The sequence below is a fragment of the Zootermopsis nevadensis genome, unplaced genomic scaffold (assembly GCF_977971745.1).
Source record: "Zootermopsis nevadensis isolate Lab colony 2312 unplaced genomic scaffold, Znev_1.0 Znev_ptg000002l, whole genome shotgun sequence".
Lineage (NCBI taxonomy): Eukaryota > Metazoa > Arthropoda > Insecta > Blattodea > Termopsidae > Zootermopsis > Zootermopsis nevadensis.
The window spans coordinates 7772676-7798185 of NW_028259134.1; the positions used below are offsets into that span (position 1 = coordinate 7772676).

The 25510-nt window shown below is 35.3% G+C and overlaps 1 protein-coding gene across 7 annotated transcripts; it reads left to right on the plus strand.

Moving 5' to 3' along the window:
* The first annotated feature begins 550 nt into the window (after positions 1-550).
* On the plus strand, positions 551-24884 carry LOC110833780 (uncharacterized). Of its 7 annotated transcripts, none has more exons than XM_087348893.1 (11): positions 551-903; positions 1444-1738; positions 1839-1986; positions 2688-2797; positions 9742-9956; positions 12497-12739; positions 13822-13930; positions 15520-15746; positions 16645-17256; positions 20806-20992; positions 21207-24884. In XM_087348893.1, exons 3-11 carry the CDS (start codon positions 1961-1963, stop codon positions 23792-23794), a joined length of 4317 nt encoding a protein of 1438 aa, XP_087205019.1. In that variant the 5' UTR covers positions 551-903; positions 1444-1738; positions 1839-1960; the 3' UTR covers positions 23795-24884. The 7 variants fall into 7 exon arrangements, with proteins under 7 accessions (XP_087205019.1, XP_087205017.1, XP_087205036.1 ...); XM_087348891.1 differs by having other exon boundaries at positions 1456-1738; XM_087348910.1 differs by having other exon boundaries at positions 1456-1738; positions 2691-2797.
* Positions 24885-25510: the final 626 nt, after the last annotated feature.

The following is a 25510-nucleotide window of genomic DNA, read 5'->3' on the forward strand; positions in this document are numbered from 1 at the left end:
CAAAATTACTTAAATTCGCCAATAGATAGTCTTCCTTATAAAACGAAATATCAAACGTATAGTGAACACAATAGTAAGATTTAAATAAATAAACTCTTAAAAATTTATTTATTACAATAATTATCAGAAAGTATTACATGATAATTCTAGTGCACTGTTCTTGGACTTTAAAACTAATCTTTCCATAAAAAAATTTTGGATTACATGCCACTCTGCGTAGAGTGTTATCTCGTGGGAAAGAAATCAGTGGTCACTCTATTCTAATATAATGGGAACAAAACTTGCTTTGCCTAGGTTATCATAGACGGTCAATAGAAAACAGCCATCTTCCAATTAACCTTTGAAAGAACATAGAATCTTACTGAAACCAAGTCACTTTGCTACTGACGGTTCGTAAGCCATTCTTTCTTGGTATTGAGCCTCTATTGGGACTTCTGACCAGATTAAAGTTCTAACCATAAAAGCATGCCATCGTGTGGCGTCGTCTGTGATGAGAGATCTGAATTTTATTCTACCTTGAATTTTGCTACTCTGTGGTTCTGTAGTCTTAATTTTTCTAAATAAACGTGAATCTGTGATGCCGAAAAAAGAAAGGTGTTGTGTTTTTTAAAGCTAACTTTTCTGACTGCCTATCTGTGATATTTGGCGTTATGTTCAGATTTCGAGTTTTATTTAGTCTTGGTGTGTGCGCTTTGATGAATACAATTTTACAGTTTTAGAGCAATGCATTCCAATTTGTTAACAGTGTAACCAGAACATGGCGTCAAAAGAATTTTTTATTGGATAAAAAGAGCAAAAGAAATTCAGCCTGTAGGGAAAACTGCGAAAGTGATCGAAGTTACACATTAATGTTTTATATTGTGATCAGGGGCCATGCTTTGAATTACCTTTTATAATATTAAGGTAGGTGTACAGACTGCAGTATGCTGGTCGTTATTGCTTACTGTATCTAAGTAATTTAATTTTCTCGAATTAATACGTTTTCTATTAATTACAGTGGCAAGATAAAACTGGATGAGTACTGTCAGTAAAAGCAGAAATTATAGACTTTAATTACGATAATGTGGAGGGGACAAATATATTTATTTTAGTGCAGTGTTACAATTCCACCATTTGCTCTATTACACCAGTGGGTGGGTGATGGCTTTTTCCAAGCAGCATATTATAATATCCTCGATCCTAAAGCAAGGGTTTCATCTCTGATTCGACATTTGCCTAGCCAGGGAGTAAAGGTAGTTTTCAGGACAGTGCAATGTTCTGAATTTTGGGTATTCATAATTAAAAGTGTGTGCCAAGAATCATTTACCATTAATAAATGTAAATTATTTGTTATTGTTGAAGAAACGCATATTGGAGATATAATTTTTTTTCTATCTTTAACCCCTTGAAAATATTTTTAAATGCCACCCTTCTAGTCCTTTATATACAATAAACTGGTATCAGTTTTTATTCCAGGCACTTCCGTATTGTAGCAGTGCAGGTTTGAGGCTTCAACCAGATGCCCAACAGATTGGATTTGTCATCTTTCTTTTTGCCTGAAGACAAAAGCAGATTTTGTTTGTAACTTAGATAGTGGATGAAATCTGGAAACATTTTACAAATAATCATGCACCATCATCTGAAACCTTCAGACCTCATGAAACGTCTTCTTAAGCAGTTTTTCAGTATACCAATATTGCACTTAAGTTAATTTAACTAACAGTGCAGTTTTTATTGACACATGTCACATGCTCCCAAGGTAAACCTATTTCACAAACTGCTCTGAATTTATTAGATAAATTATGAATTACACCACAGCAACAAAGTGTAGTGCAGTACAGCCTTGTCTTCTTTTCCAGTAGTGGGGTTCTGACTTTGATCTGTGTGCCACAGCTGTAAAATTAATTTAATAATTTGTCTGTTAAAAACTGGAGAGCTGTAATTGCACACATGCTTGAAGCAAAGCACCTTTGTTAAAGACATGGTATTCATCATGTTTAGACTCTGGTAATTAACTCTTCACTTTAAAAGTAGCCTACTCAGTGTATTCATTATTGTTTTTGAATGATTTTGCACATACGTGCTTTCAGCCTGTAATTTTTACTTTTTAATAAATGTAAGATTGTACCGTTGTCCTCGGTGGACTAGTGGTTAGCATGCTTGGCACTAGACCCAAGGTTCACAGGTTCAAACCTGGCCAAGGTCAATGGATTTTTAAGGGTGACTGAACTCCATAGCACAACTTCCTTTGGAGGGGGAGTAAAGCTGGCAGTCCCATGTCGTTAATCTATGGCATTGGTATTCAAAACGTATGTGTTTTCGTCATTAAGCCACCTTACACGGCTGGTAGCCCCAGAAGAATTTATTATACTTAGTTGCCGTGAAAGCTTCAGATCGTACATTCATGGATGTCATTTATTTGAATTGAAAGAACTGAATAATGATATTTACATAATTATAACAAAATTTATGGATCGTAAACCAAAAGTAGTAGCTCTGAGAATTAATTATCCATTAGTAATTGGCACAATTGAATGAGAGGATAATTATTTACATTAATAACAGTGAAGGCAAAGTGAATCCATGAAATTTCATGAATTCTATTGTTGTTGAAATAGGATTGTCTTGGTGTTAAGTTCATATCAGAAAATTTGAGTAATGTTGTTTTGTCATTGTCATATAGTTATGCCAATTTTTTTTTCTTCCAGTAGATTTAAATTCATCTTGAGTCATAACATATTTGAAATTATCATTATGGAAGTTGCAGATGATCAGGGACTCCTGGTAGTGAATTTGGAGAACTGCATTTCTAATACAGGTATGAAAGTGTTTTCTTAGTTATTATACGTGCCTATGTGATCGTGATAAACAGTTTTATGATATTCAGATCATGTCATCATATGAAATATTGAACCCAGCAATTGCAAGTTACATATTTCTTAAAAGTAATGGGCCACACCAACCAAAAGTGATGATCATTCTCATAGGAGTGTAAGAGATAAAACTTTTATTTTAATCTTACCTTGAAGCAGCACACCTTACTTAGAAGGCTGTGGATATGAGGAAAGGTGATATGAGCGTAAGGTAGAGTGTAGAGTTTATTTACATTCCATAGATCCTTCTTAGGACTCAACCAAAGGATGTAGAACATGTCATTTCATACAATATACATGCACTTCAGAACTTTCAACACATGTACAAGAACGTATTTCACATATCAATGTACATAAATTTCAGATTCTGCAATACAAGTATGAAAAATAATTTTACAAATTAATATACATAAACCTCAGAATTTTAAATATAAATACAAAACTTGCTTTACATATACGTAGATTATGTATATAAAGCTTAAACATTTTCAGCAGAGATGAAATCATCTACAGAATGGAAGGAGTGAGTAAAGAGGTAATCTTTCAATGCAGGCTTGAATACCTTTATATCATAATTTAGACTTTTAATTGTTGGTGGAAGATTATTAAATAACTTGATACCTGTATAGTACACTCCTTTCTGATATTTAGTAAAGTTAGCATTTGGCACATACAGATCTATGTTTACGTCTTGTATTTAAATTATGTACATCTGTATTTCTTTTAAATTTATCCATGTTTTCCACCACAAATGATAGCAAGCAGAGTATAAATTCACTTGCAAGTGGAAGTACAGTCAAACCTCAGTTCACGAACTTAATTCGTTTCTGAAGGTCATTCGTAAACCGAAACTATTTTCCCCATAGGAATTAATGTAAAATGGATTAATCCGTTCCTGGACTCCAGATGATTGCTTATTTAAAATTTTACAGCAGTACTTTGTGCACAAGTTCCTAACACAAAATCATTGGAAACCATTAAATCTATCACAAAAAAGATAAACACAACACTAAGCAGATCAAATATAGACGAAAACTTAATTTAGTTTTACGGTACCTGTATGGATGATAGTTGACGGCGTTAGTGGAAGGTGGTGAGGAAGTGAAATGTTATTGTTTGGAAAGGGATTCTTTTTCTTTTTTCTGTCTCTTGGCACCACTCGACTCTGCATCAGACTCACTGGGCCTCTGACTCACTAAAAAGTTGTCCAGTGTGATTTGTTTTTGTCTATGTTTTAAAATGTTTCTAAAGTGACACATGGCATTATCATTGAAAATGAAAATATTGAAAATTTCACGGATCAAAGAAGTAGCAAGATCAGAGACACGAACACCATTTTCATGTTTGGCTATGATTTCTTTCTTAACATCTATCATGATATTGGTATTTTTTCTTTTCACTTTGCTGCTATCATTGTCTTTCTTTGGCCCCATGCTAGATCATTCTTCTATGAATACTGCCGACGCTGATACTCCCAGCATATCGCTCCACAATGTTGACGGCTTGCGTGTTCGTAACTTGAGACACAGTACGTAATCCGAGACGCTTTGTGTTCGGAAAATTTGTTCGTAAACTGAATTGTTCGTGATCTGGGGCGTTCGTGAACCGAGGTTTGACTGTATATTAAATTTACTAAATAATTTTCTACAAGATACCCTGCTTTTGACACCGGCCATTATTCTAATCATTTTCTTTTGCATGTAAAAAACTTTATTACTGTCTGTTGAATTTCCCCAAAAGATTAATCCATAAGACACTGCAGAGTGGAAGAAAGTAAAGTAAACTAGCTTTAAAATATCTATTGTCATGAGTGGTACGACTGTTCTCATGGCAAAGCATGCAGAGCTTAATTTGGGAATAATATATTCAATGTGTTTCTTCCAATTTAAGGTATTGTCAACTTGTAAGCCAAGGAATTTGTTTGTTTCAACTTCCGCAATTAATTTTTCTTCAAAACCTATATTTAACCTAGGATATGTCTTGTGCTTAGTAACAAATTTTATGAAGTTTGTCTTTTCAAAATTTAGTGCCAGTTTGTTAGCTCTAAACCACTTGTTTATGTTGGCAAAGACATCATTCATGATACTTTCAAGATAGATCAATTCTTGGTGTGCAATAATGATACTTGTATCATCAGCAAAAAGACTAGGCTTGGATATAGAGTTTATAGTTGCCGGCAGGTCATTTATATATATGAGGAAAAGTAAGGGTCCAAGAACTGAACCTTGTGGCACTCCGTGATTTACGATACCCCATCCTGAATAGGTATTATGATTGGTATGGGGGCTTTTAATTTCTACTTTCTGCCTTCTATTATTTAGGTAGGATTTAAACCATTGTCCTACTATACCTCAAATTCCATAAAATTTCAGTTTCATTAGTAATATTTCATGGTTTACACAATCAAATGCCTTGGCTAGGTCACAAGATATTCCACCCACATGCATTTTATTGTTAAGGGCACATACAATTTCATTAGTAAAACTAAATAGAGCCTTTTTTGTTGAGAGATTTTTTCTAAATCCAAGTTGCTCCTCAACAAGGATGTTGTTTGAGTTTAAGAATTTATTTACTCTCTTGCATATAACTTTCTCAAAAATTTTAGAAAATGTTGTCAGCAGTGAAATAGGTCTGTAGTTAGAGATGCAGGATTTTTCACCCTTTTTATATAGTGGTTTTACTTTTGAATATTTAAGTCTTTCAGGAAACATTCCTACAGCCATTGAATGATTACAGTAATAACTTAATGGAATACTTATATAATCTACGCAAGATTTAAGTACTTTAGATGAAATTCCATCATAACCACATGAATTTTTTGACTTGAGAGAAGTTATTATACTTTTAATTTCATTTGGTGTGGTAGGAATAAGATTAATATTTGGAAATGAATTAGGAATTGCCTTAGCCAAGAACTTCATTGCATCTTCGGTTTTTGGAGTTATGGTATCACTGCTGTTCATTCTTTCTACAATCGTTAAAAAGTAGGTATTAAAATAGTTAGCTATAAGTTTAGGATCATTTACTCTGTTATTATTTATCATTAATGGTGGGCTTTCATTGGCTGTAGATTGTTTGCCAGTTTCCTTTTTTACAATTTTCCAAACAGTTTTTACTTTATTTTCAGACTCTACTATCAATTTATTGTAATACATGCGTTTAGCTTCTTTAATGACTTGAGATAAAATTTTGCAATATTTTCTATAGTGTTGCTTCAATAGTGGGTTATTACTGGACCTGCTACTTAGGTAAAGAGCTCGCTTACATTTGCATGATGTTTTGATTCCTTTAGTTAACCATACATTGGTTTCAGACAATTTTTGCTCTGTTTTAGTAGGAAAACTTTTTTCAAATATGCTTAAAAAGATGTTTAGAAAAGAATTAAACTTTGAATCCATATTACCACCACTGAGTAATAATTCCCAATCTTCACTACTGAGATGTTGTATAAATTCATTTAAAGTGACTTCATTTATCACTCTAGTTACCTTCTTATCATTGCGAAAGTTAGAAATAAGGTTTATGTTTTTTATAACTAATAGCTGAGCATCATGATCAGATAGCCCATTTATTACCGGTTTAATGGAAATGTGTTCTAACCTGTAACTATCTACAAAAATATTATCAATGGCAGAGTTGGAGCTATTTTGAATTCTTGTGGGAAAGCTAACTGTAGGTGTAAGATTAAACGTTGCTAAAAGAGAATTTAGACATTGCTTATGGCAGCTTTCAGAGAGATACTCAATATTTATATCCCCACAGATGACAAATTCCGTTTTTGGTTTGTAAAGGTAGTCCATTAAGCTGTTTAACTTGTTAATAAATGTTTTAAAGTCACCTGTTGGTGCTCTGTATATTGCTAAAAAACATAATTTAGAAAAATTTATATCAAGTTGTACAGCACAGCATTCTATGTCCTGCTCCTTGCAAAATTGCACTAGCTGTATCTGGCTAAATTTTAGTTTATTTTTAACAAATATACTCACTCCTCTAGCCAAATTTTTCCTGCGAAAACTACTCGCTAGTGTATAATTGTCTAAATTTACTTGTAAGATATCTGGTGCTTTTAGATGATGTTCAGTTAGACAAAGAATATGTGGTAATTTGGCACTTTTAAGAGAAATTATCAATTCTTCAGTTTTTGGAAAAAGTCCTCTGATGTTCTGATGGAAAACCAGGAGATTTTCTGTCTGGGTGGTTTCTAAGTTTTTGGTTGAAAGGCCTCTAATGTTCTGATGATATAACATGAACTTTTTATTTTGATTGTGATCTAAATTTAGAACTGGCTTATTTACAGTGACTTGGATATCTTTCAGGAATTTAGCATTATGTCTGTTGTGAAGGAAGTGCTATGGTCTCTTTAAGTTTGTTTGTTTGTTTGTTATTGGCTTCAGTTTGCCTTATGTGTTTTCTTTGCACAATGTGCATAACACTGGGGTAGATATTGTCATGGACCTCATGCTGTTAGATGCCACCCCTGCATCATAGTTTTTAATTTTCTGTAATTGTTAATAACAACCTGGAGAAAGCATGTATGGTTCTGAAATGATGTCTGATAACAGGCTTTAAAAACATGCAAGTATTGCTGAGCTTTATATATAGCTTTCAGTTTGATGGTGATAATCAACTGTTGGAGCTAGACATTTTAAATTTTGTATGGAGATAAATTATAAACATGAAACATTTGAGTCAACAGAAACATGGTGATGTTGCTAATCTTTGAGGTTATGTCTTACAAATCTAACATAGACCCTGTGTGTACATAAATAATGTTTCTCACAAAAAGGTAACAACACTTAACATTAAAATAACATGAAGAAAACAGAGCTAAGTGCAAAAAAATGCAAGGAACTGGATCATTGGTAGTAATACTATTAAAATATAGCTTCTGAATTATTAACTGGCATCAAAAGTAAATAGAAAAACAAAACAAAAATGCTAACCATTGGTAGAACATGTAGAAAGAAAAGGATAGAGGCTGTTAGGGCACACCAACATAACACAAACTTAACACTACTTCCAACAGTTAACAAATTAAAGAAATATTTTTAAAGTGAAACAAAGCAAATCAAAAGCATAATATCTCAGAACACAAAGAAAAATGTGAAGGGAGAAAGAATGCATGAAAAATTTCCAGCTTAGATGAAAATAAGTGGATAAGGAAGTCCTGCTGTTGGGTGAAATTTGGAGACATCAAGGGCAAAATAGAAAGCACAGTTATGGCAGCCCAGGATAAGGCAATTGGTATAAACTTCTTCAAGAGACTAATTTTGGAAGGAGTACTTATAAGTAGATGCCAGCTATGTGAAGAATACAAAAAAAATATTGCCCACCTAAATCATGATTTCCCATTTTAGCAAAGAATTAATACATGATGAAGTCTGTACACATGTGCATTACTGAAAATATAAGACATTAGAAATTGGAACCAGAAAATTGGTATTCACATATATCTAATTCAATACGTGAACATGAAGATATAATAGTACTATGGAATCAAGGGGTACAGATAGATAGGTACTGGTAAATGGGCCGGACATAATATTTAAAAACAAGGAAGATAAAATTTGCATATTGATGTAACAATACTGTTGGATAGGAATGTAATACAGGAGACTGAAAAGAAATTAAAATATGAAAATCTAAGTATAGAAATTCAGTGAATGTGGGGTAAGAAATGCTTTGGCATACCAGTAATCATTAGGACTACAGGAATTGTAACTGAAGTGCTAAAAGATTATCTGGAAATGGTACCAGGTTTTTAATGTAGTCAGTAAAGGTTACAGAGGACTAACATAGTTTATAATTATAGAGCAGTGTATTTGTTTTTTTTGAGAAAGAAATAATTCTGGTTTTACTAATAATGAGTTTCATGAATTTAGCCATGTACCAACATGGTACAGGATCAATGCCAGATTGAAATAGATAGCAATCATTAGAAGATTTAATGACATGGAAGATTTTAACCTGTTTCAAAGTAGGAACCTTAAAATACAGGCTCTTTCATTGGTACTCAAGGTCAGAACACAGTGCTGGTTATGTAGACTAATTTTTCCTGTTGTTTGATGGCATCTCATGTTGATTCCAAATATCTTAGCACTTTATTTTATTACTTTAATTTATCAATAAATGACACATGATTAGTGAAAAATTAATACTGAGTCATGTTTGTTTAGAAAAAATACTGAGCATGTGAAAATGACCATTATAACCAGTTGTAAAATATCAGGTTTATTGCAGAAACCAATACAAATGATGGACTTGTGGGTGTATGCATGAAACTTGTTTCTATATTTGATCAATTATTGGACTCTGATTGTTGGAATGCCTGGTTTCGGTAAACTAGCATGACTCATGCAAATATGATTACTCAGATATTATGATCTCTGTTAAGGAAATATTTGACTTTATTACACTTGAATATAACATGTCATTACTAAGAAAAATTCTTTTTCTTATGTCTTTAACACAAACTTTAGTCTTCTAAGTCTAATCAGTTCTGCTTCTACAGCTGCATACTAGAAGGTGACATACATTATCTTTTGTTTTGTGTACGAGTACCAGGAGAAGTTTTGAATACTGATATTCTCATTTGTGTTATAAAGTCCAGGGATCCACTAGAACTTTATTTAAAGCATCTATTATTAAAAAAAATCCATTTTACTTTTTTTTTGGGACTGTCATCAAATTAGCAAATGTAACTTGAATGAGTGGGCATCCTGCAGGAGCATTAGTAGGGCAGTGAAGTATGCCCATTAACTAACCAAAATATAAGATATGAGATAAGTGGTCACCTTCATGTTAACTGTGCCTTTGTTCCTGGTGTAGAAGTATGTTTGCTTTTTAGTGGAAGACCTGTTCTGCCATTACATATTTGTTACTTTTGCAGCTGCTGAGCAAATTGTGAAAGGCGATTGCATGTACACAGTTGCTGTAGCGTCTAACACATGTAGTAATGAAGATGAAGCTGTAATTCAGATCCCTGTATCTGTCCAGTGTTCTGAAGAAGTGCATCGATCATACACTACAGTACCACAGTTAGTAGAACAGTTAACTTTACCACCTCAACACTACAGGGATGTTCAAACACAGCAGTACACTCAGGTGAGGGAAGCTTTGTATAAGTTCCCTAGATTTTGAACATACAGTAAACTCCCAATCATCTGACTTGTGAAAGGGAGAAGATGCGTGAATAATGAAAAAACATAAATAGTCCAAAATATGTTGTTTGCTGCATTCACAGAACTTTACAAGTTGCTTTGCCTTTTTTATGAACTGTTAGACTGTTCCTTGTAACAGTACAAATTTCACTCTTATTCTCCTCACCCTATTCTCTCGTCTGTTTCACAGCTTCATTTACAATGTGTGTCGTGCCAGAAGCCCACTTCACGTTCGTCACGCTATAACCATTCAGTGTTTCTTCGTTGATGTTTTCAGAACTTCTCATAGCACACACCATGTCAAGAATTTCTTACTTGCTGATTTCTTCATCTTCTTTTAAATCTAGAAGAAGTTCTGTCCATAGTTGAACCAGCATTACTGGATTCACAGAACACTTTGTATTGCATCAAATACCTCCCCCCCCCCCCCCCCCAATAATTCTTTTGTTGTTGTCTTCACTGGCAAGAGTTCTGAGAAACTCAGCCTCGCAGTGTCATGATGCAATCACTTAATTCCTACCTTACAATTCAGTCATCAATTCTCCATTCTCAAATTTTTTAAGTAAGTTAAATTTTACTCTCAGTACAATTTTCTTTTGATTTTCAGCCATTTTACTGTGGATCTGCAAATGTTGACTATCATTTTCATGTAATTGTCATGTAATACAAAGTAAAAGAATTGACTGAAAGACACTAATAGACCAAGCTTACCTGTAGCATCCCCTCCCTACCTCACCATGGTCGGTGAACAAACCTTCCCATCCCACCACCAGTACTGACAGTAAAGTACTGAAAAAGGCATTGTTTGAATGTATCTTTTGTAGACCCAAAACCACCACACACACATGTGCGTGCCCACCCATGCACAAGAAATGATTTGTGAACACAGTAGCTGCTTAGATAGGTAACTACATGGATACGTCTTTTTCAAACTGAATGTTGCATTTGAGTGGTTATCACTCCTGCATTGTATTTGGGAGGTCCTGGGCTGAAATCTCATACTGGAGACTGGCTGGTTTTCTGAAGTCCCTCCGTGCAGATACCAGAATAGTATGTTAAATTAGGACATGATAATTTATTCCCAGATCCTTTTCAATTCATTATTCTGCACTATGTGGGACTGTGTCTCCAGCGCTTAACTGTGTTGTGATGTTAGTTGTGGTTTCATTCTGAGGTGATTCTTTAAACATGTACATTGTGGAAAGGGAGTTGATTTCCATTTCCATGATATCACAACACTTTAATGGAACCAACCTTAGTAACAGCTCGCTGTCATAATTTTGCCATGCAGACAGCAGCAGAACTCATAGCAATATCACTTGTGTTGCATTGTTTATTGTTGAGTTATCTTCAGCACATCAAAGTGCAGTATGGCCATTATGCATACCATCCAGAATCTAAAATGTGTCTGGAAAAGTGGATATTTACAATATTAAATTTGATCTTAAATATGCTCCATGCTTATTCAAATACCACATGTTTAGATTAAACCAATGGTAAGTTGGTATGAGGAACCCATAAAAGGATCTCAAAGAATGAAAAAAAATCTTGTAATAAAGTACATTGATGTAATCATCTTCCTCTTCATTATAAAACTCATATATGAAGTATTAATTGTTATCATATATTATTATTTATATATAATATATTATCAGTGGGGTTGCAGTGGCCGCACGGGCCTTGTGCCGCTTGGTCACTGGGACTGTGGGTTCGAATCCCACTCAAGCCAGTGATGTTTGTCCGCGTTTTTCTGTGTTGTGCTGTCTTGTGTACAGGTAGAGGCCTTGCGACGGGCCGATCCCCCGTCCAAGGAGTCCTACCGAATGTCTATAGATCAAGCCAACTAAAAAAATTGGGACCCGCAGTGCTCAGGCACTTGAAGATCGGGTCATTCCCATTATTCCAGTATATTATCAGTTTATAATCTTAACTTTGGTGGAATAATTTTTTCAGCCAAATAACAAAGTTCTGCCAGGATGTGTTATGTTTTGTTGAATGATAGAATTTGTTGTTTGTTTTATAAGTGCATTGTGGTGCATAATTAATTGCCTGTAGAAAAGCATGGGGATATTGTAGACAACTTTCATGATCTCTTAGCTGCATTTTTTGCACCAGCTGAATCTTGTATGAAGAAAGATGGAATGCCTGCGACAAGCTTCACTGCAACTTTTTGGGTATTAAAATTTCTGCAAAATTCTCTGTGTCAATGAAATTGAGCAGTTGTTTGTGAAATAACAATTCAAGAATTTCTGCATACTGCCTCTACTTTATTTCTGAAAAATGAAAAAGTAATAAATAAAACATCCAGTTATTTCAAATAGGTTGATTAATTATGTGCCATCCTGTGTAAATCTCTTTAAACCATCTTTAGTGTCAAGTCTTAAATGCATTCCTTGTATTGTCATTGTATGTTCCTGTATTATTTGTTAAAATGTCTGAACTATTATTTGTTTATTCTGCTTTGAAATTGTGTGATAATTTTAGATTGAAGTTGAAGAGAACCTTCCATGTCTAAATGCTGATAGTGGCACAGAATCCAATCAAGATGTGAGTGTCTATTCAGAAAGGCAAGCGTCCCTTCCATTGGGACTCCATCACGGACAGTCTAATGACACAGAATCGTCTTATTATACAGAGATATATAACTATCTTGCTTCACAGGCTGTGCCAGTTGGAGCTACTGAAAGCTACAAAAAGATACTGAAGAAACGAGCTCAAAATTATAAAGTAAGTGCAGGGTGCTTTCATATGAATTCAAATATTTCAGTTGTACATTAATTAAAAAATGTAAAAAACCCATCAAACATCAAGAACAAATATCACTATTTGAATGTGGATTTGATCCCAAAAGATCCCAGAATTTAATGAATTTTGTATGAAAAGATTAAACTTGTTCAGCGTGTTTTCGTTTTGTTAAATTACGAGTTGAATCTGTACTCTGATGTTCCAAAGAACAGTGTGAAAATTTCTGTAGACTGAACAGATTTTTTCTGTACAGATTCTGAAGAACATCAAGGTAAAGTTCTGCAGTTACTAAGGACTTATTGAATACTGAGCAAAATATGTTAGTGCTGGAAAGAGAATATCACAGTTAGACTGAAAGGATTGTTCATAATGATGTATTTTGCACAGCCCAGAGTTGAGCATTCTACCGGGTCTTCAATTTATGCGGTAACGGCCTTGCTTGCATTGCGTGCTCGGCCGGTACACCGTTGACGTCGGCGTGTTCTTCCCGTGAGTCACAGGCGAATCAGTTTCAGTGCCGCTAGCAACAGCGAACTACGAATATTTTTCGTCACTAATACATGTTATTACATTAATTTTCTTACCTTAAATCACAAAAGATGTTCAAAGTGACTTACTTGTGCTTGCAGGCAAGCTTCACATCTCGTTAACATACTTCTAAATACTCGACGAAGCTCTTCTGGGGTAATTGCCGAAATCAGTTGTCGAATATTTTATTTAAGTGCTTCTGCAGTGTGCGGGTAAATTGTGAACGTTATGTAAATTTAATACTTAGACCCTTTTTCCAAGAAATGACTGATGAAGAAAAGATTTACGGTTTCTTCATGCAAGACAATGCTACAGCTCATACAGCTGATCGGTCGATGTTAGCATTAAGAGAAGTGTTTGGTGAAGAAGTTATCGATCAGTGGCCTCCACGTTCCCCAGACTTAAACCCGTGCGATTTTTACCTGTGGGGCATGCTGAAGAACAAAGTTTATGTAAACTCACATTTTGAAGTAATTAGGACATTTTGTGCATCTGTGTTTAATAATGTAGGAGGCATGCTTATTTCATGTTTCTAGATTGTGGAAGGTATACTCTACTATGGGCAGACGTTACCGAAAAGAGTAATTACTGAAACCACGCAACAAAAAGAAATTCTGAAGAGCATTCACATTGAAGAAGGAACAGGTGAAGTAATTAGTATGTGATTAATTATGTGATGATGTGGTTTTATAATACAGTGAGTTTTATAGAGAGTACAACTTTGAAGCAGATTTGTGTGTCCTTGTATATTGTGCAGCTCTTAAATACAATATTATTTAAAATAAATGGTGGGGCAGTGTTTGTTTTTAATGTAATGTGTATTGAAAGACAGGTGTTTGCCATTATTGACAAACATTATATCAAAGTTACTTCTTAAAAATAACAACCCCCCCCCCCCCCCCCCCAGATGTCATCCATCAAGATTGATGCTCTAGATTAATAACAGTTTCCATTACTTGCAGTAACATGGGTGGTGACATCACATTAATTTCATAAGAAATTGTGATTGAGATTTTTTAAGTCTGCTGGATGTGTTTGACCGCCACGGTGGTCTAGCGATTAGAACGCTGGCCTTGTAATCCTCGGGTCCCGGGTTCGATTCCTGGCGGTGCCCGAATTTATAACTTGTGTTGGGCAGGGCCGTGGTCTAGGCAACACAGAGCTTTCCTCCGGGGCTTCCCCGGTTTCTCCGTGGCATCCCAACAATTACTCCATATACACAGAAGAAGGCAATGGCAAACCACTTCTGTATCACCTGCCTAAAAACATATATGAACAGGTCCCAGTCCGAGAAAAGGATGGAAGGATCCTGTTCATAATATGTTGTAATTAAAAAGAAGGATGTGTTTGAAACACAAGGTAGAAATGGGGGGTATCTGATGGAGAGTGCCTGTGGGGTACTCCTGTACCCTGGGAGGTATGTGGTGGTATCCCCAGGGGGCTTCCTGGTAGGTTACCCTAGATGGATAACCATGTAGGCTACCTCAGGGTATACTGGGAGGGTACCCCCATGGAGAGGTAACCCAAGGTGATCCCCCATGAAGATACAACCCAGGGTGATATCCTTGTGGAGTAAATACAATGGGGATACCATATGGAGGCACCCCCTTGGGGTGGTCAACCCCAAGATTACCCCATGGGGTCCCCCCCTCCAGCTGGGTTTGAAACTTTTCTACCCAGTTCTCAATTGTGTCTTCCAAATGAATATTTTACCCCCTCCCGGGCTGATAGAGTACTACATAAATCAATCTGATGAATGAACACTGCCCCATGTTCTGAAATTTGAACTTAAATTTTTTTTTAAGTATTTCCAACTGCTTTACACACCATCTTATTTTCTTTCAGCAAACATATTTCAGTCATATAAGATCATTGTCAGTGCTTTATTCATCTAGTTATACACATTTGGTTCTTTACATAAATTCATATTTTTACATTTCTACATATTTATGCAAATTATTGTTTGTTATCCATGTCTCCTACTCTAAGTGAATTCCTATTTTTGCTTTAAATGTAACCACCATATTTTTTACTCATCATAACTGTACCATGTGCATAGAAGTTCTGTCAAACCACTCGGAATTTTCAAATAATTTTGAAATGCCAAATAATAGGATGCATTTTGCTTTCATCATTATTTGTGCTGGTAATTATTTTTGTTTTTTACAGTATAGCACAAATTTCAATAAAATTATAATGCTGTATCAAGTTTAACATTTCTCTTTTTTTAATAGGTGTTCACTTAGGATTAAAGAAGATGTATGTGGCAATTAATGAGTTCTATTTCTGGAAAGGGTTGTATGTAGATGTAGCAAATTTTGTGAGGCAATGCAAACAGTGTTCAGAAATACAGACCGCTGGCAGCGAGAAACCTCAGCTGTCAGAACAAAGGAAAGATGGAGAAGATTCTGGCAAAGACAAGAATGTAGGATTTGGAAATACAAGCAAAGTATGGCAAAAGGTGAGAGACTCTAAGGTTATGTTACATTCCACGGCACCAATTTTGTTATTGGATTATCAGTTTAAACATCAATGTTCTTCTATTCTAGTTGTTGTTAAGCAGTATGTTGTAAAAGAATTATCTGGCTGGTCACTTGTTGCTGAATTGCATTTTGTTATGATCTGCATGGACTTGCAGGTTAAAAGCGACTTTACACCAATATTGTCAGAGTGTGTATCTTCCAGTTTAATCAAAATATTTTATTTCACATTAGGTTGTACAATTTTGGAATAGCACTTATGTAGTTTTGGGTAGATATATTTTGTTTATTTTAAATATTTGTTCATTTGTAGCAGTACAGAAAATACAGGGTTAATCATAATGACTCAACAGTTTTGTAGTGTTCTAACTTTCCAACAAATTATGTAATGTGTTTACTGTTGAATTTGTAATGTAGGAAAACTCAAGATATTTGTAGCTGCTGTTATGTCTTGCTGGCATCAAGAGTTCTTGAAATGCATTGGTAGGAAGATGAATAGTTGAAGTGGGAGCTTCTGTACATAAAAATTTATACATCTTGGATTTTTATTCTGAGGCTCAAAAGCACAATATTTCTGAATGTTGCAAGATATGAACTCGAGAATAATTTTGTAATGTTGTTTGCAAGAAGCTTTGATGGCCAGGGATGGATTTCAAAGCAAGCCATAATTGCCTGTGTTCACATTAGAACAATGTATGTATTTGTTTGTGGTTTAGTCATATGATTTTTTTTGCTTATGTAATGTTGTGTTATTACATATTTTGTAAATTCATTTCCATAGTTAGATGCACCCATTATGATGGTAGTGTTATGGTACTGCAGTAAATGTGATGACATTAAGGTGTTAAAATCTGATTTTTATTAATTTCTCTTGTTTAGGTGGAGTTGAAACTTTATGGTCCATATCCAAAGACTGTTCTCCAGAATGAATTCATTATTACAATAGCTGATCCATTCTCCCACTGGATTGTTGCACATCCAGTGTCAAGCAGCAATCATGCCAATCATATAGCAGACTTTGTGTATAAAACTTCCTGTACATTTGGATTTGCAAAATGTAGTGTTATTGGTGTGCCACAAGAAGTTTTAGAGACAGCACAGACTAAATATAAAGAATATTTATCACGGCTACGAGATACTTTATTGACTTGTGGTTTAATGGTACCGCAACTTACATCAACGTCTGGTACCACAATACACAACTTGCTTGTGTTTCTTCATGAGAACCTAAGCCAGTGCACTTGGGTTGGTAAACTCTTGGATGAATTTGTTGAAACCAATCCTCATTCTTGGGATTTGGAATTGGAGAGATTTCTCTTTGAGTACTGTACCACAGCTGGTGGAGAGTCATCCTCTCCCTTTACCATAATGTTTGGTCGCAGCCCAGTCAGTTTCTTGGAGGAAGACAAAGAGAATCATAACGTGATGGACAAAGAAAAACCTACTGAAATTGTATCAAAGAGAAGGAGATTGCAGAGTAGTATACTACAAGTGAGTTGTAGCAGTATTTTTTATTGGTTTAGTATTTTGTATGTACAGAATGTCCCACAAGATCTGTATGCATTATAATACAGAATATTAACTTTGTTGTCAATCAGAATTATTCTTTTTTAAAAATGCCTCTAACAGTAATCTTTTTTTCCCAAATGTAAAACCATAAAGCACTCGACAACAAATGAGGGAATTTTGACTTTCTGTTAAACCCATGGGGAATTGCCTGATTTGTAGCAAACAACCTTGTTCAAGCGACAGCATCAACAACAGCAGTAACACTACGTAAAAGACCAGTCATAACTTGAGAGAATGTTATATAACAAGGTATAATCCCCAGATGCAAATTTGCGGTAGGAATACTCACAGTTACGTGTACTAGTTTCAGAGGGCAAGAAGACATCAATAACAAAAGGTGGGTGATAAGCACCAGGATTTATAATACATGTGTCAATTAAATGAATACATAACTCACTGATGTTTGTAAATACAAAGTCTAGAAGACTACTGATGCCAACAGAGTCTATTTGTTGTGTGAGGTTGAGAAGACACATGGAGGTGTAGACTGGATCTCCCTTGAGTTTGGAATAATAATGGCAATTAGCGTGAGAGAAACCGTGCTTTGAGTCAAAACGATGAGTGCTAAAATCACTAGAAAATTTTGTGTACCCAAATTGTTATGTAAAAAGCGAAAGTAAATTGTAAAAACTTTAGGTTTAGTATCAGGAGGATATTAATTGTTGCCAATGAGTAAATTTAGACCATCATAAGTGGGGATTTCAACTGCTCTCTCAGAATGGAAAACTATAATTATCAGGAAATATATTGTGATCATAACGCAAGTCGTTAAGTCATGTCTCAGTTAAGCATATTATATTGTGGCCCGTGGATCAGACGTTTTCATACAGTTCAAGTTGCTTGGTCCAGAGACCTCTGACGTTTTGATTATAAATAGCTAAAGAATTTACTGGCTGTGTGTTTGTGGTCGTGGAGAAACCACCTGTGTTTACATCACCGGTATGAGCCATTAACTGAGTGCAGTAGCCCCATCATCCTGAGGTTCCTCAGAATTGGCACATTCACCTACTGGGCCTTAAGTTGAAACCCCTTTACCAGGGGAAGAAAGATGAGATGAAACGGATGTGGCAGAATAAATTTTGTCCGGAAAAAGACGTCCAAAATATTGGGCGATGAAACATCCACTAGGTCAAAGACCGGTATTATTGAAAATATTAAAGTAATTCTCTACAACTGAGATATGGAATGAATCATATGAATAGAATTTTATTAATAACCTGGTGCAGGTAAGTGAGGTAATAATAATACAAAACAAAAATGGAATGTGTCTCTTAATTGATATAGCAATACTGACCGATAGAAATGTAATTAAGAAGGAAGTGGAGAAGATCTTGAAATACAAATGCCTTCTCATTGAAATACAACAAATGTGAAAAGTAAAAGAAAAAGTAATTCCAATAATTATAGGAGCAACTGGAACTGTCTCCCAATCACTCAACAAATATTTGGCCAACATCGTGGGCGAACACGACATTAGGGAAAGTCATAAAACCGTCATTCTAATAATATCATACATCATTTGAAAGATGCTTATGTAAAATATATATTGCCTCACGCAAAATCTGTTTAATGCATGCAACATGTATTAAAAAACAAAATGTATTTCAGATTTAGCTGCTGCACTATGTACCACAGGGACAAGGTTTGTCTCATGTAGATAGAAGTAAATACCCTGTAAAATGGTGAATAGATTAAATTAATTTATTTATGTGCCTCACAGCAGCCAAAAAAGGCCAAATTACAGCCAAGTACTAAAACAGCACAGTGATAATATTACAATATATAGATGACATATTAGATAAGAAATAATACTAGTTAAAGACAAACAGACAACAGGAAACACAATCAAAGGTCCTAAATGAAACACCATAGAACATAAACTAGAAGGAAAAAATGTAAGAACAAGCAATGTTACAAGATATCCATTAGCTAAATACAATCCTTATTAAAGATGATGATAATTAAATTATTTATTATTAGTGTGCTGTCTCTATAGCCAGAAGGCCAATCACAGATGAAGCACAAGAAATAATAATGAAGATTGCTGTCTTCTGGGTTATTGCGCCAGGTAGTCTACCAAACTGTACGGTACAATAACCCAAAAGACAGCAATCTTCAGACTCACTGCTGTGAAAACCTCAAATCCTACACAGAAATAATAAAAATAATAATATTAATTTCATAAAATAGAATTATATAATACATGTGGCACTTGCTAAAAACAATATGTATCCCAGAAATAACTACTGCCCTATGTACCTTAGGGACAAGGTCTGTCTCGGGTACACGGAAGTACATACCCCATAAAGTGGTGAATAGATGGGATAATAATAATAATAACAACAGGAACAGTAACAACAATATAATAATTCATTTCAGTTCAATTCAGTCTCTGTGACTGAGCACCAAAGAGATAAAAAATTTGTTCTTATTTTACTGTGCTCTTGAAATTATTTTTAAATATTCTGGACACAAAATATTAATAATAATACATTTGAAAGATATCTAATGGAAACCGTGTTTCAGATTTGAATGCTGTATTCAGGTGGGGAAGATATATTCACATCAGTAAGAGAGAACAAGAGTTTAAGTAAGGTTTAGTAATGATATCCCTTCCACTAGTAATGCAACAGATTTTTGAATAAACAATGTTTTGCCTCCCAAAGAAAGCTGCAGGCAAATTTAGTCTGTCATTATTTTTAATTGCATTCTGTTTTGCAAGGTGTTTGAATCTTTTGTGCAAGGTGACAGCACATGCCAGACAGAGCATTCACTAATTCTTTGCCTGTTTACATCACCCAGCAGTGATACATGTTTAAAAAGTGACCAGAGAAATCTGAAAGGAATTCTGTTTGATCATATGTCAGCATTTTTAGTACATTATCTTTTATTTTGACATACAATGGGAAGTGGTTAATATCAAGTTAAATTCAAACTTTATTTTTCATTGGGTATAGTATTATAGTAAATACTTACATATGTAAAAATTTGCTGTGTGATAGATTTTTCTCATTGAAGCAAAATATTTGTTTTGTAAATTTAATTTCATATTTAAGGATTGTAATCACATCTACTTTTTATATCAAATCTAAAACTTCTTGACGATGGTGAAGAGTCAATTGAATAAAAATTTACTTGGATATTATCCATCGTCTAGTAATAAAACGTAAAAAACGTAAAACGACATTTCGGAGATGGGGCTCTATCTCCGTCTTCAGGTTCCTACTCAGTTGGGCCCACGAGATAGATTTTTATTCATCTACTTTTACCTGACTTTCTGGTTAACTTTTTGATAATTCACATATCTTTATAGGTAATTCATTTCATATAATATATATTTCAGTTAAAAGTAATAAGTATATCTTGTTTGATATATGTTTATTCATATAAATAACATGCACACTGTGGACAAGAAAGGAAGTCTTTTTAAGGTCACATTGAATGTAATTTAAGTTGTATTTATTTTGTTAGTGTCGTCACTGTGAGGAGGTTTTCACATCCAAGATTTCATTCCGTATTCATCAGCGTAAACATACAGAAGAAGCTCGTCGTCAAGGTATGCTTGAAGGGCAAGAACTTCTTGGATCAGTTGCTGAGAGAGAGAAAAGACTGCTGAAAAGAGCAATTTTGAAGCAAAGGCACAAGTTACTTAAACATGGTGAGTCAGATGAAATGTATTATTTGCAACATCTTCATGTCTTGTATGTCTGATATTTTAGATAATCCATACATTGGGATGTTGAAGGGAATGATATCTATGGAGATAGTGCCAAAGAAGGGTAAGGTGGGTAGAATGGACATGAAATTGTGTAGTAAGCTGCTTTTATGGCAGAGTCTACTATCTCCATGGTTTCTTTCCCTTCTTTGTGTAGGAAACTTGGATCGTAGAGAGAGATTGATGACGATTGCCAGTCAGAAGTTGCACTGCAGTCAGGAATCATTGCCTAAGGACAAACAACGAGCTGAATTACAGGCCAGTACAGTAGCTGCTGTGAGGAAAGTTCTGGCTTCAACAAAAGAGGAGCGCAGACGGCGTGGGAGGTACCACAAATATTCAGCAGAACTTCAAGAAGAAATGGCACGCTATGCTATAGAACATGGTAACCTTGAGACTGTTCGTTATTTCTCTCAGCGATTGGGTACAACAGTGAGTGAAAGTACAGTGCGCAATATTGTTAAATTGTATCATGCTTTCACCCCAAGGCTTAAGGAAGAAATTGGTCGTTTTGCTGTACATAGTGGTGTGGAGAAGGCTTGTAGTCATTTTACACAACAGTTAGGGCAGGAGGTGCGTCGTGGAATGGTTCGTAAATTCAAGAAACTCTTTTTGAGTCACTATCCTGATGTCAAAGGTAAGCAGACTAGCAATAACAAAGACAAGGGGACAAGCAATGGAGTAATTAATGCAAAACAGAAGAACATATACACTAATGAGCTGAAAGATGAGATTGGTTCTTATGCTTGTCATTTTGGCATTCCTGTTGCTGTAGAACACTTTGCCCAAAAGTTACCATTTACTCCTAAGGAGAGCACAGTACGCAAGTTCCGAAAATTGTATTTGGACAAGCACCGCGCTACTCAGCATGTGGCTATGCTACAACAACAGTTACAGCTTGCTAATACTGTTGGTGTTCAGGAAGCAGTTGGGTCCTCTTCGTCTCAGACTATAGACATCCTTCATGCCTCATTGAATATCTTGAACAATGCTCAAGTTAGTGGCCCAGCTACTGTTGTGTATAATACACATATTCAACCGACCAACCACCTTATCCCTGCGCCTCATACCACAAGCTCTGTGCCCATAACATTTCATCCTGTAAGTAATGAGGATACAGCTGCCTCATATCGGCAGCAGACGCCTGTTACTGCGTCGGTCATCATGAATCAAAATCCTGTTGCTTTCAACCAGAACCCGGGTCCTCTACAGGCTTTTCAGCAGTCACAACCAGTTTACTCTTCATACAGTAACCAAGTGCACTCAGACAGCAGTGCAGCTCCAGTATCCCACAAATCTGTAGTCACATCAGTTCCTCTCACAATAACACAGACGCAATCCCAGCTTCCAGAAACCTCTGCCCTATCTGTTTCTCATACATCTATACCTACTATTACAGTAGCAATAGCATCTCATTCTCAGCAACAGTTTCAGCCTATTTCAAATCATTCTACAGTAGTTATGCCCCACCAAGCTCATGCAAATGAGCACTCAAGTTTGGATTCACAGCAGTCAATTTTAGTGTCCCATGAGCAGAATGGCACGACAGTAGTTCAGCAGTTAGTGACATCATCTCTTCCACATCCTCATCTGCAGCAGGAACAGCAGCAGTCTGAACTTCAGCAGCCATCATTATCTCATGATCTTATTAGTGGTGCTGTTACTAATCCTGCTTCAGAACATCACTCCCAGATACTGGTTCAACAGCCTTCAGTGATAGCTGATTCCCTTCTTGTTGAGCAACAGACTGTACCTAATCATTCTCAGTTAGTAGAACATCACAATTTGGAGTCTGCCACATTTGTTCACGCTCTTCATGATGGAACTGCATCTCTCCCATTTGATACTTCTGGTTCAACATTAATAGCCGATCGTGATGGTACATATTCCATAGCATCAGAAATTAATGGTGGTATTTCAATAACAGTTGACAAAACATCAGTTATTCAAACATCTCACACCCAGGATGTGTCCATTCCAATTCAGACACAAGAAACACAGACTCAGCACGATACTGAAGATGTGGTTATCAGTATTGTGCCACAGGAAGTTTCAAAGAGGCTAAAAATTAAAAAGTTGCCACAGTTATCAGAAAAAGTGGCATCCCATAACAAAAGAATGAGATTTCAAGAGCAGGAAACAAAAGTAATTCATGTTGTGAAAGTGGATTGTGGTACGGAGGACGATGTCGATGATCCATTAAGTGTTGAAGACGTACCAAAAAAGAAGAAGAGATGCATGGGAGGTTTTTCTTCCAAGAAGAAAGTAGGTTCTGTTGTTGGACAGAAACGGGGAAACTATACTGTTTACAGTCCTGAGGTCCGTGCTGAGATGGGAAAATATGCAGCTGAACACGGAAGTCAGCGGGCTTGTCAGCATTTCAGAAATATTCTTGGGCACGATGTTCCGGAGAGCACTATTCGTGGTTTGAGGGACAAATATTTGATAAAACGTGAACATTGTGGAAGCAGTTCTGGTGCGGACAAAGAGGTAACTTCTCTTGGTTATGCTCCTCGTGGTCGTCCCATGAGACTCGGTAAATATGATGAAGTGGTTCAGGAATGCATTCGAGAGCTAATAAAATCAGGAGAGCGGGTGTCATCTTTCCTTGCAATTGCAACAGCTAAACAAGTCTTAATGCAGTATGAACCTGGCCTGCTGGAGGAAAATGGTGGAAAAGTGAAACTGAATGTCACTTGGGCAAAATCATTCCTGAAACGTATTGGAGTACAAAACAATTCATAAGAATTGACTGTGCACCAACCAGTTGAAATGGTATGGTATTGCTTAATATGATGTGTGCAGTGTGATATTTCCTGTACAGAACAAGCAGTGTGAACACATTTTGTTTTTCAGGTCAGGTTTCAAGAGTTGTACACACTGCTTAGTTTTTTAAGAACAATTTGTACATATGAAAAAATTATGAAATATTAATGTTTTAATATTTATATGACATTAATACTAAGTTTTTTATCTTAGTTTTATCTTGTACCTGAAACTGGTGGTCTCAAAATTTAGTAATTATAATGCTTTGTCATGCCAAAGAAATTGGAGGTTTAAAATGTTAATGAACAAAATATCTTAGTTTCTAGTCAGTAGAATATGCGACAGAACTGAACATTGTAATAATAAACTTTAAGGAAGTCCCTCTGCTACTACTGAACTCTGGATGCCTGAAATTGTATTTAGAAACATATAGGAAGTTAAATAAGTATACACATATCCTTTCTGCTACATAAACTAGCAGCAGATTCTTAATTTTTTCCTGAGTGGCATGTTGAAATGATTCCATTTCATAGTGATTTTAGTTTATTATAAGAGTTTTGGAATACCATTTGGTTTTTGTACAATTGGCCGCATTATAATCCATTTCACCAAATTAGTCTTCTCACAGTCACACTACAAGTGCAACTCCTATGTTTACAGTGCAGTATTTTCAGTTTTACTTTTCTCTTTGTAAGTACATTCTTTGAGTTGTGAGTTGTCTCTTCTCATAAGACTAGAAATATGTGTAAAACACATGGTGGTGATAACAGGAAGATTATTTTATAAAAGAATTTAACAGGAACCATAATATTGAGCCATAAAATCCGAGACTGTATATATTTATGTTACAGTTTTTTATAGTATGTGTGTGTGTGTGTGTGTGAGAGAGAGAGAGAGAGAGAGAGAGAGAGAGAGAGAGAGTGTGATTGTGCATATGTGTTTGTATTGCCACTTGTGATGTGTGTGTCTCTTGTAAGTGGCATCCCTTCCAATGTGTAAACAATTAATGTAAAACATTATACAACTGATTTGAATAATCAGAAATTAATATAAACCCACACAGATTTCATTATGCTTTTAATTTTTATAAATTATGACCCAGGTTTCAACATGACAGGAACCTACAATTTGTACTTACAACCTGTTGGCATTAGCTTGGTGTGTGTAGTTGGGGGCACTAGTGAGTCCTCATGTCATCAGTTATGGTTTTGTTGCTTGAAAATTCAGATTTGGAAGAAGGTAATTAATCACTCCTTTGCTGCAGTGTTTATTGGTTTCAAAATAAAAGGCACTTGAAAGATTTTGTAACTTGAAAAATTATGTTTTGAAATTTTTAGGAGAGAAGGTTGAACTACTAGAAGTTTGCAGGCTTCTGGAAGATGATGAATGGCTTTGGGATCTGGCTTATCTTACAGATATTATTGAACATGTTAAAATATCTAAATTTTTGATTGCAAGGAAAACATGCTCTCATTTACTTTATGTTCAATTTTATATCAGTGTTTAAAGGCAGACTTATAATTTTTCTGTATTAGTGTGGGATTTCCTATTTATTATGCCTACTTGTCCACCAAAACATTCACTGACCTTCTGGATGGTTTCAAAATCAACCAATTGTGACAGAGTTCAAACCTTGTTACAGATTGGCAACCAATAAATAATATTAGAAATTTCAAAGATGAAATGGTCATTGGA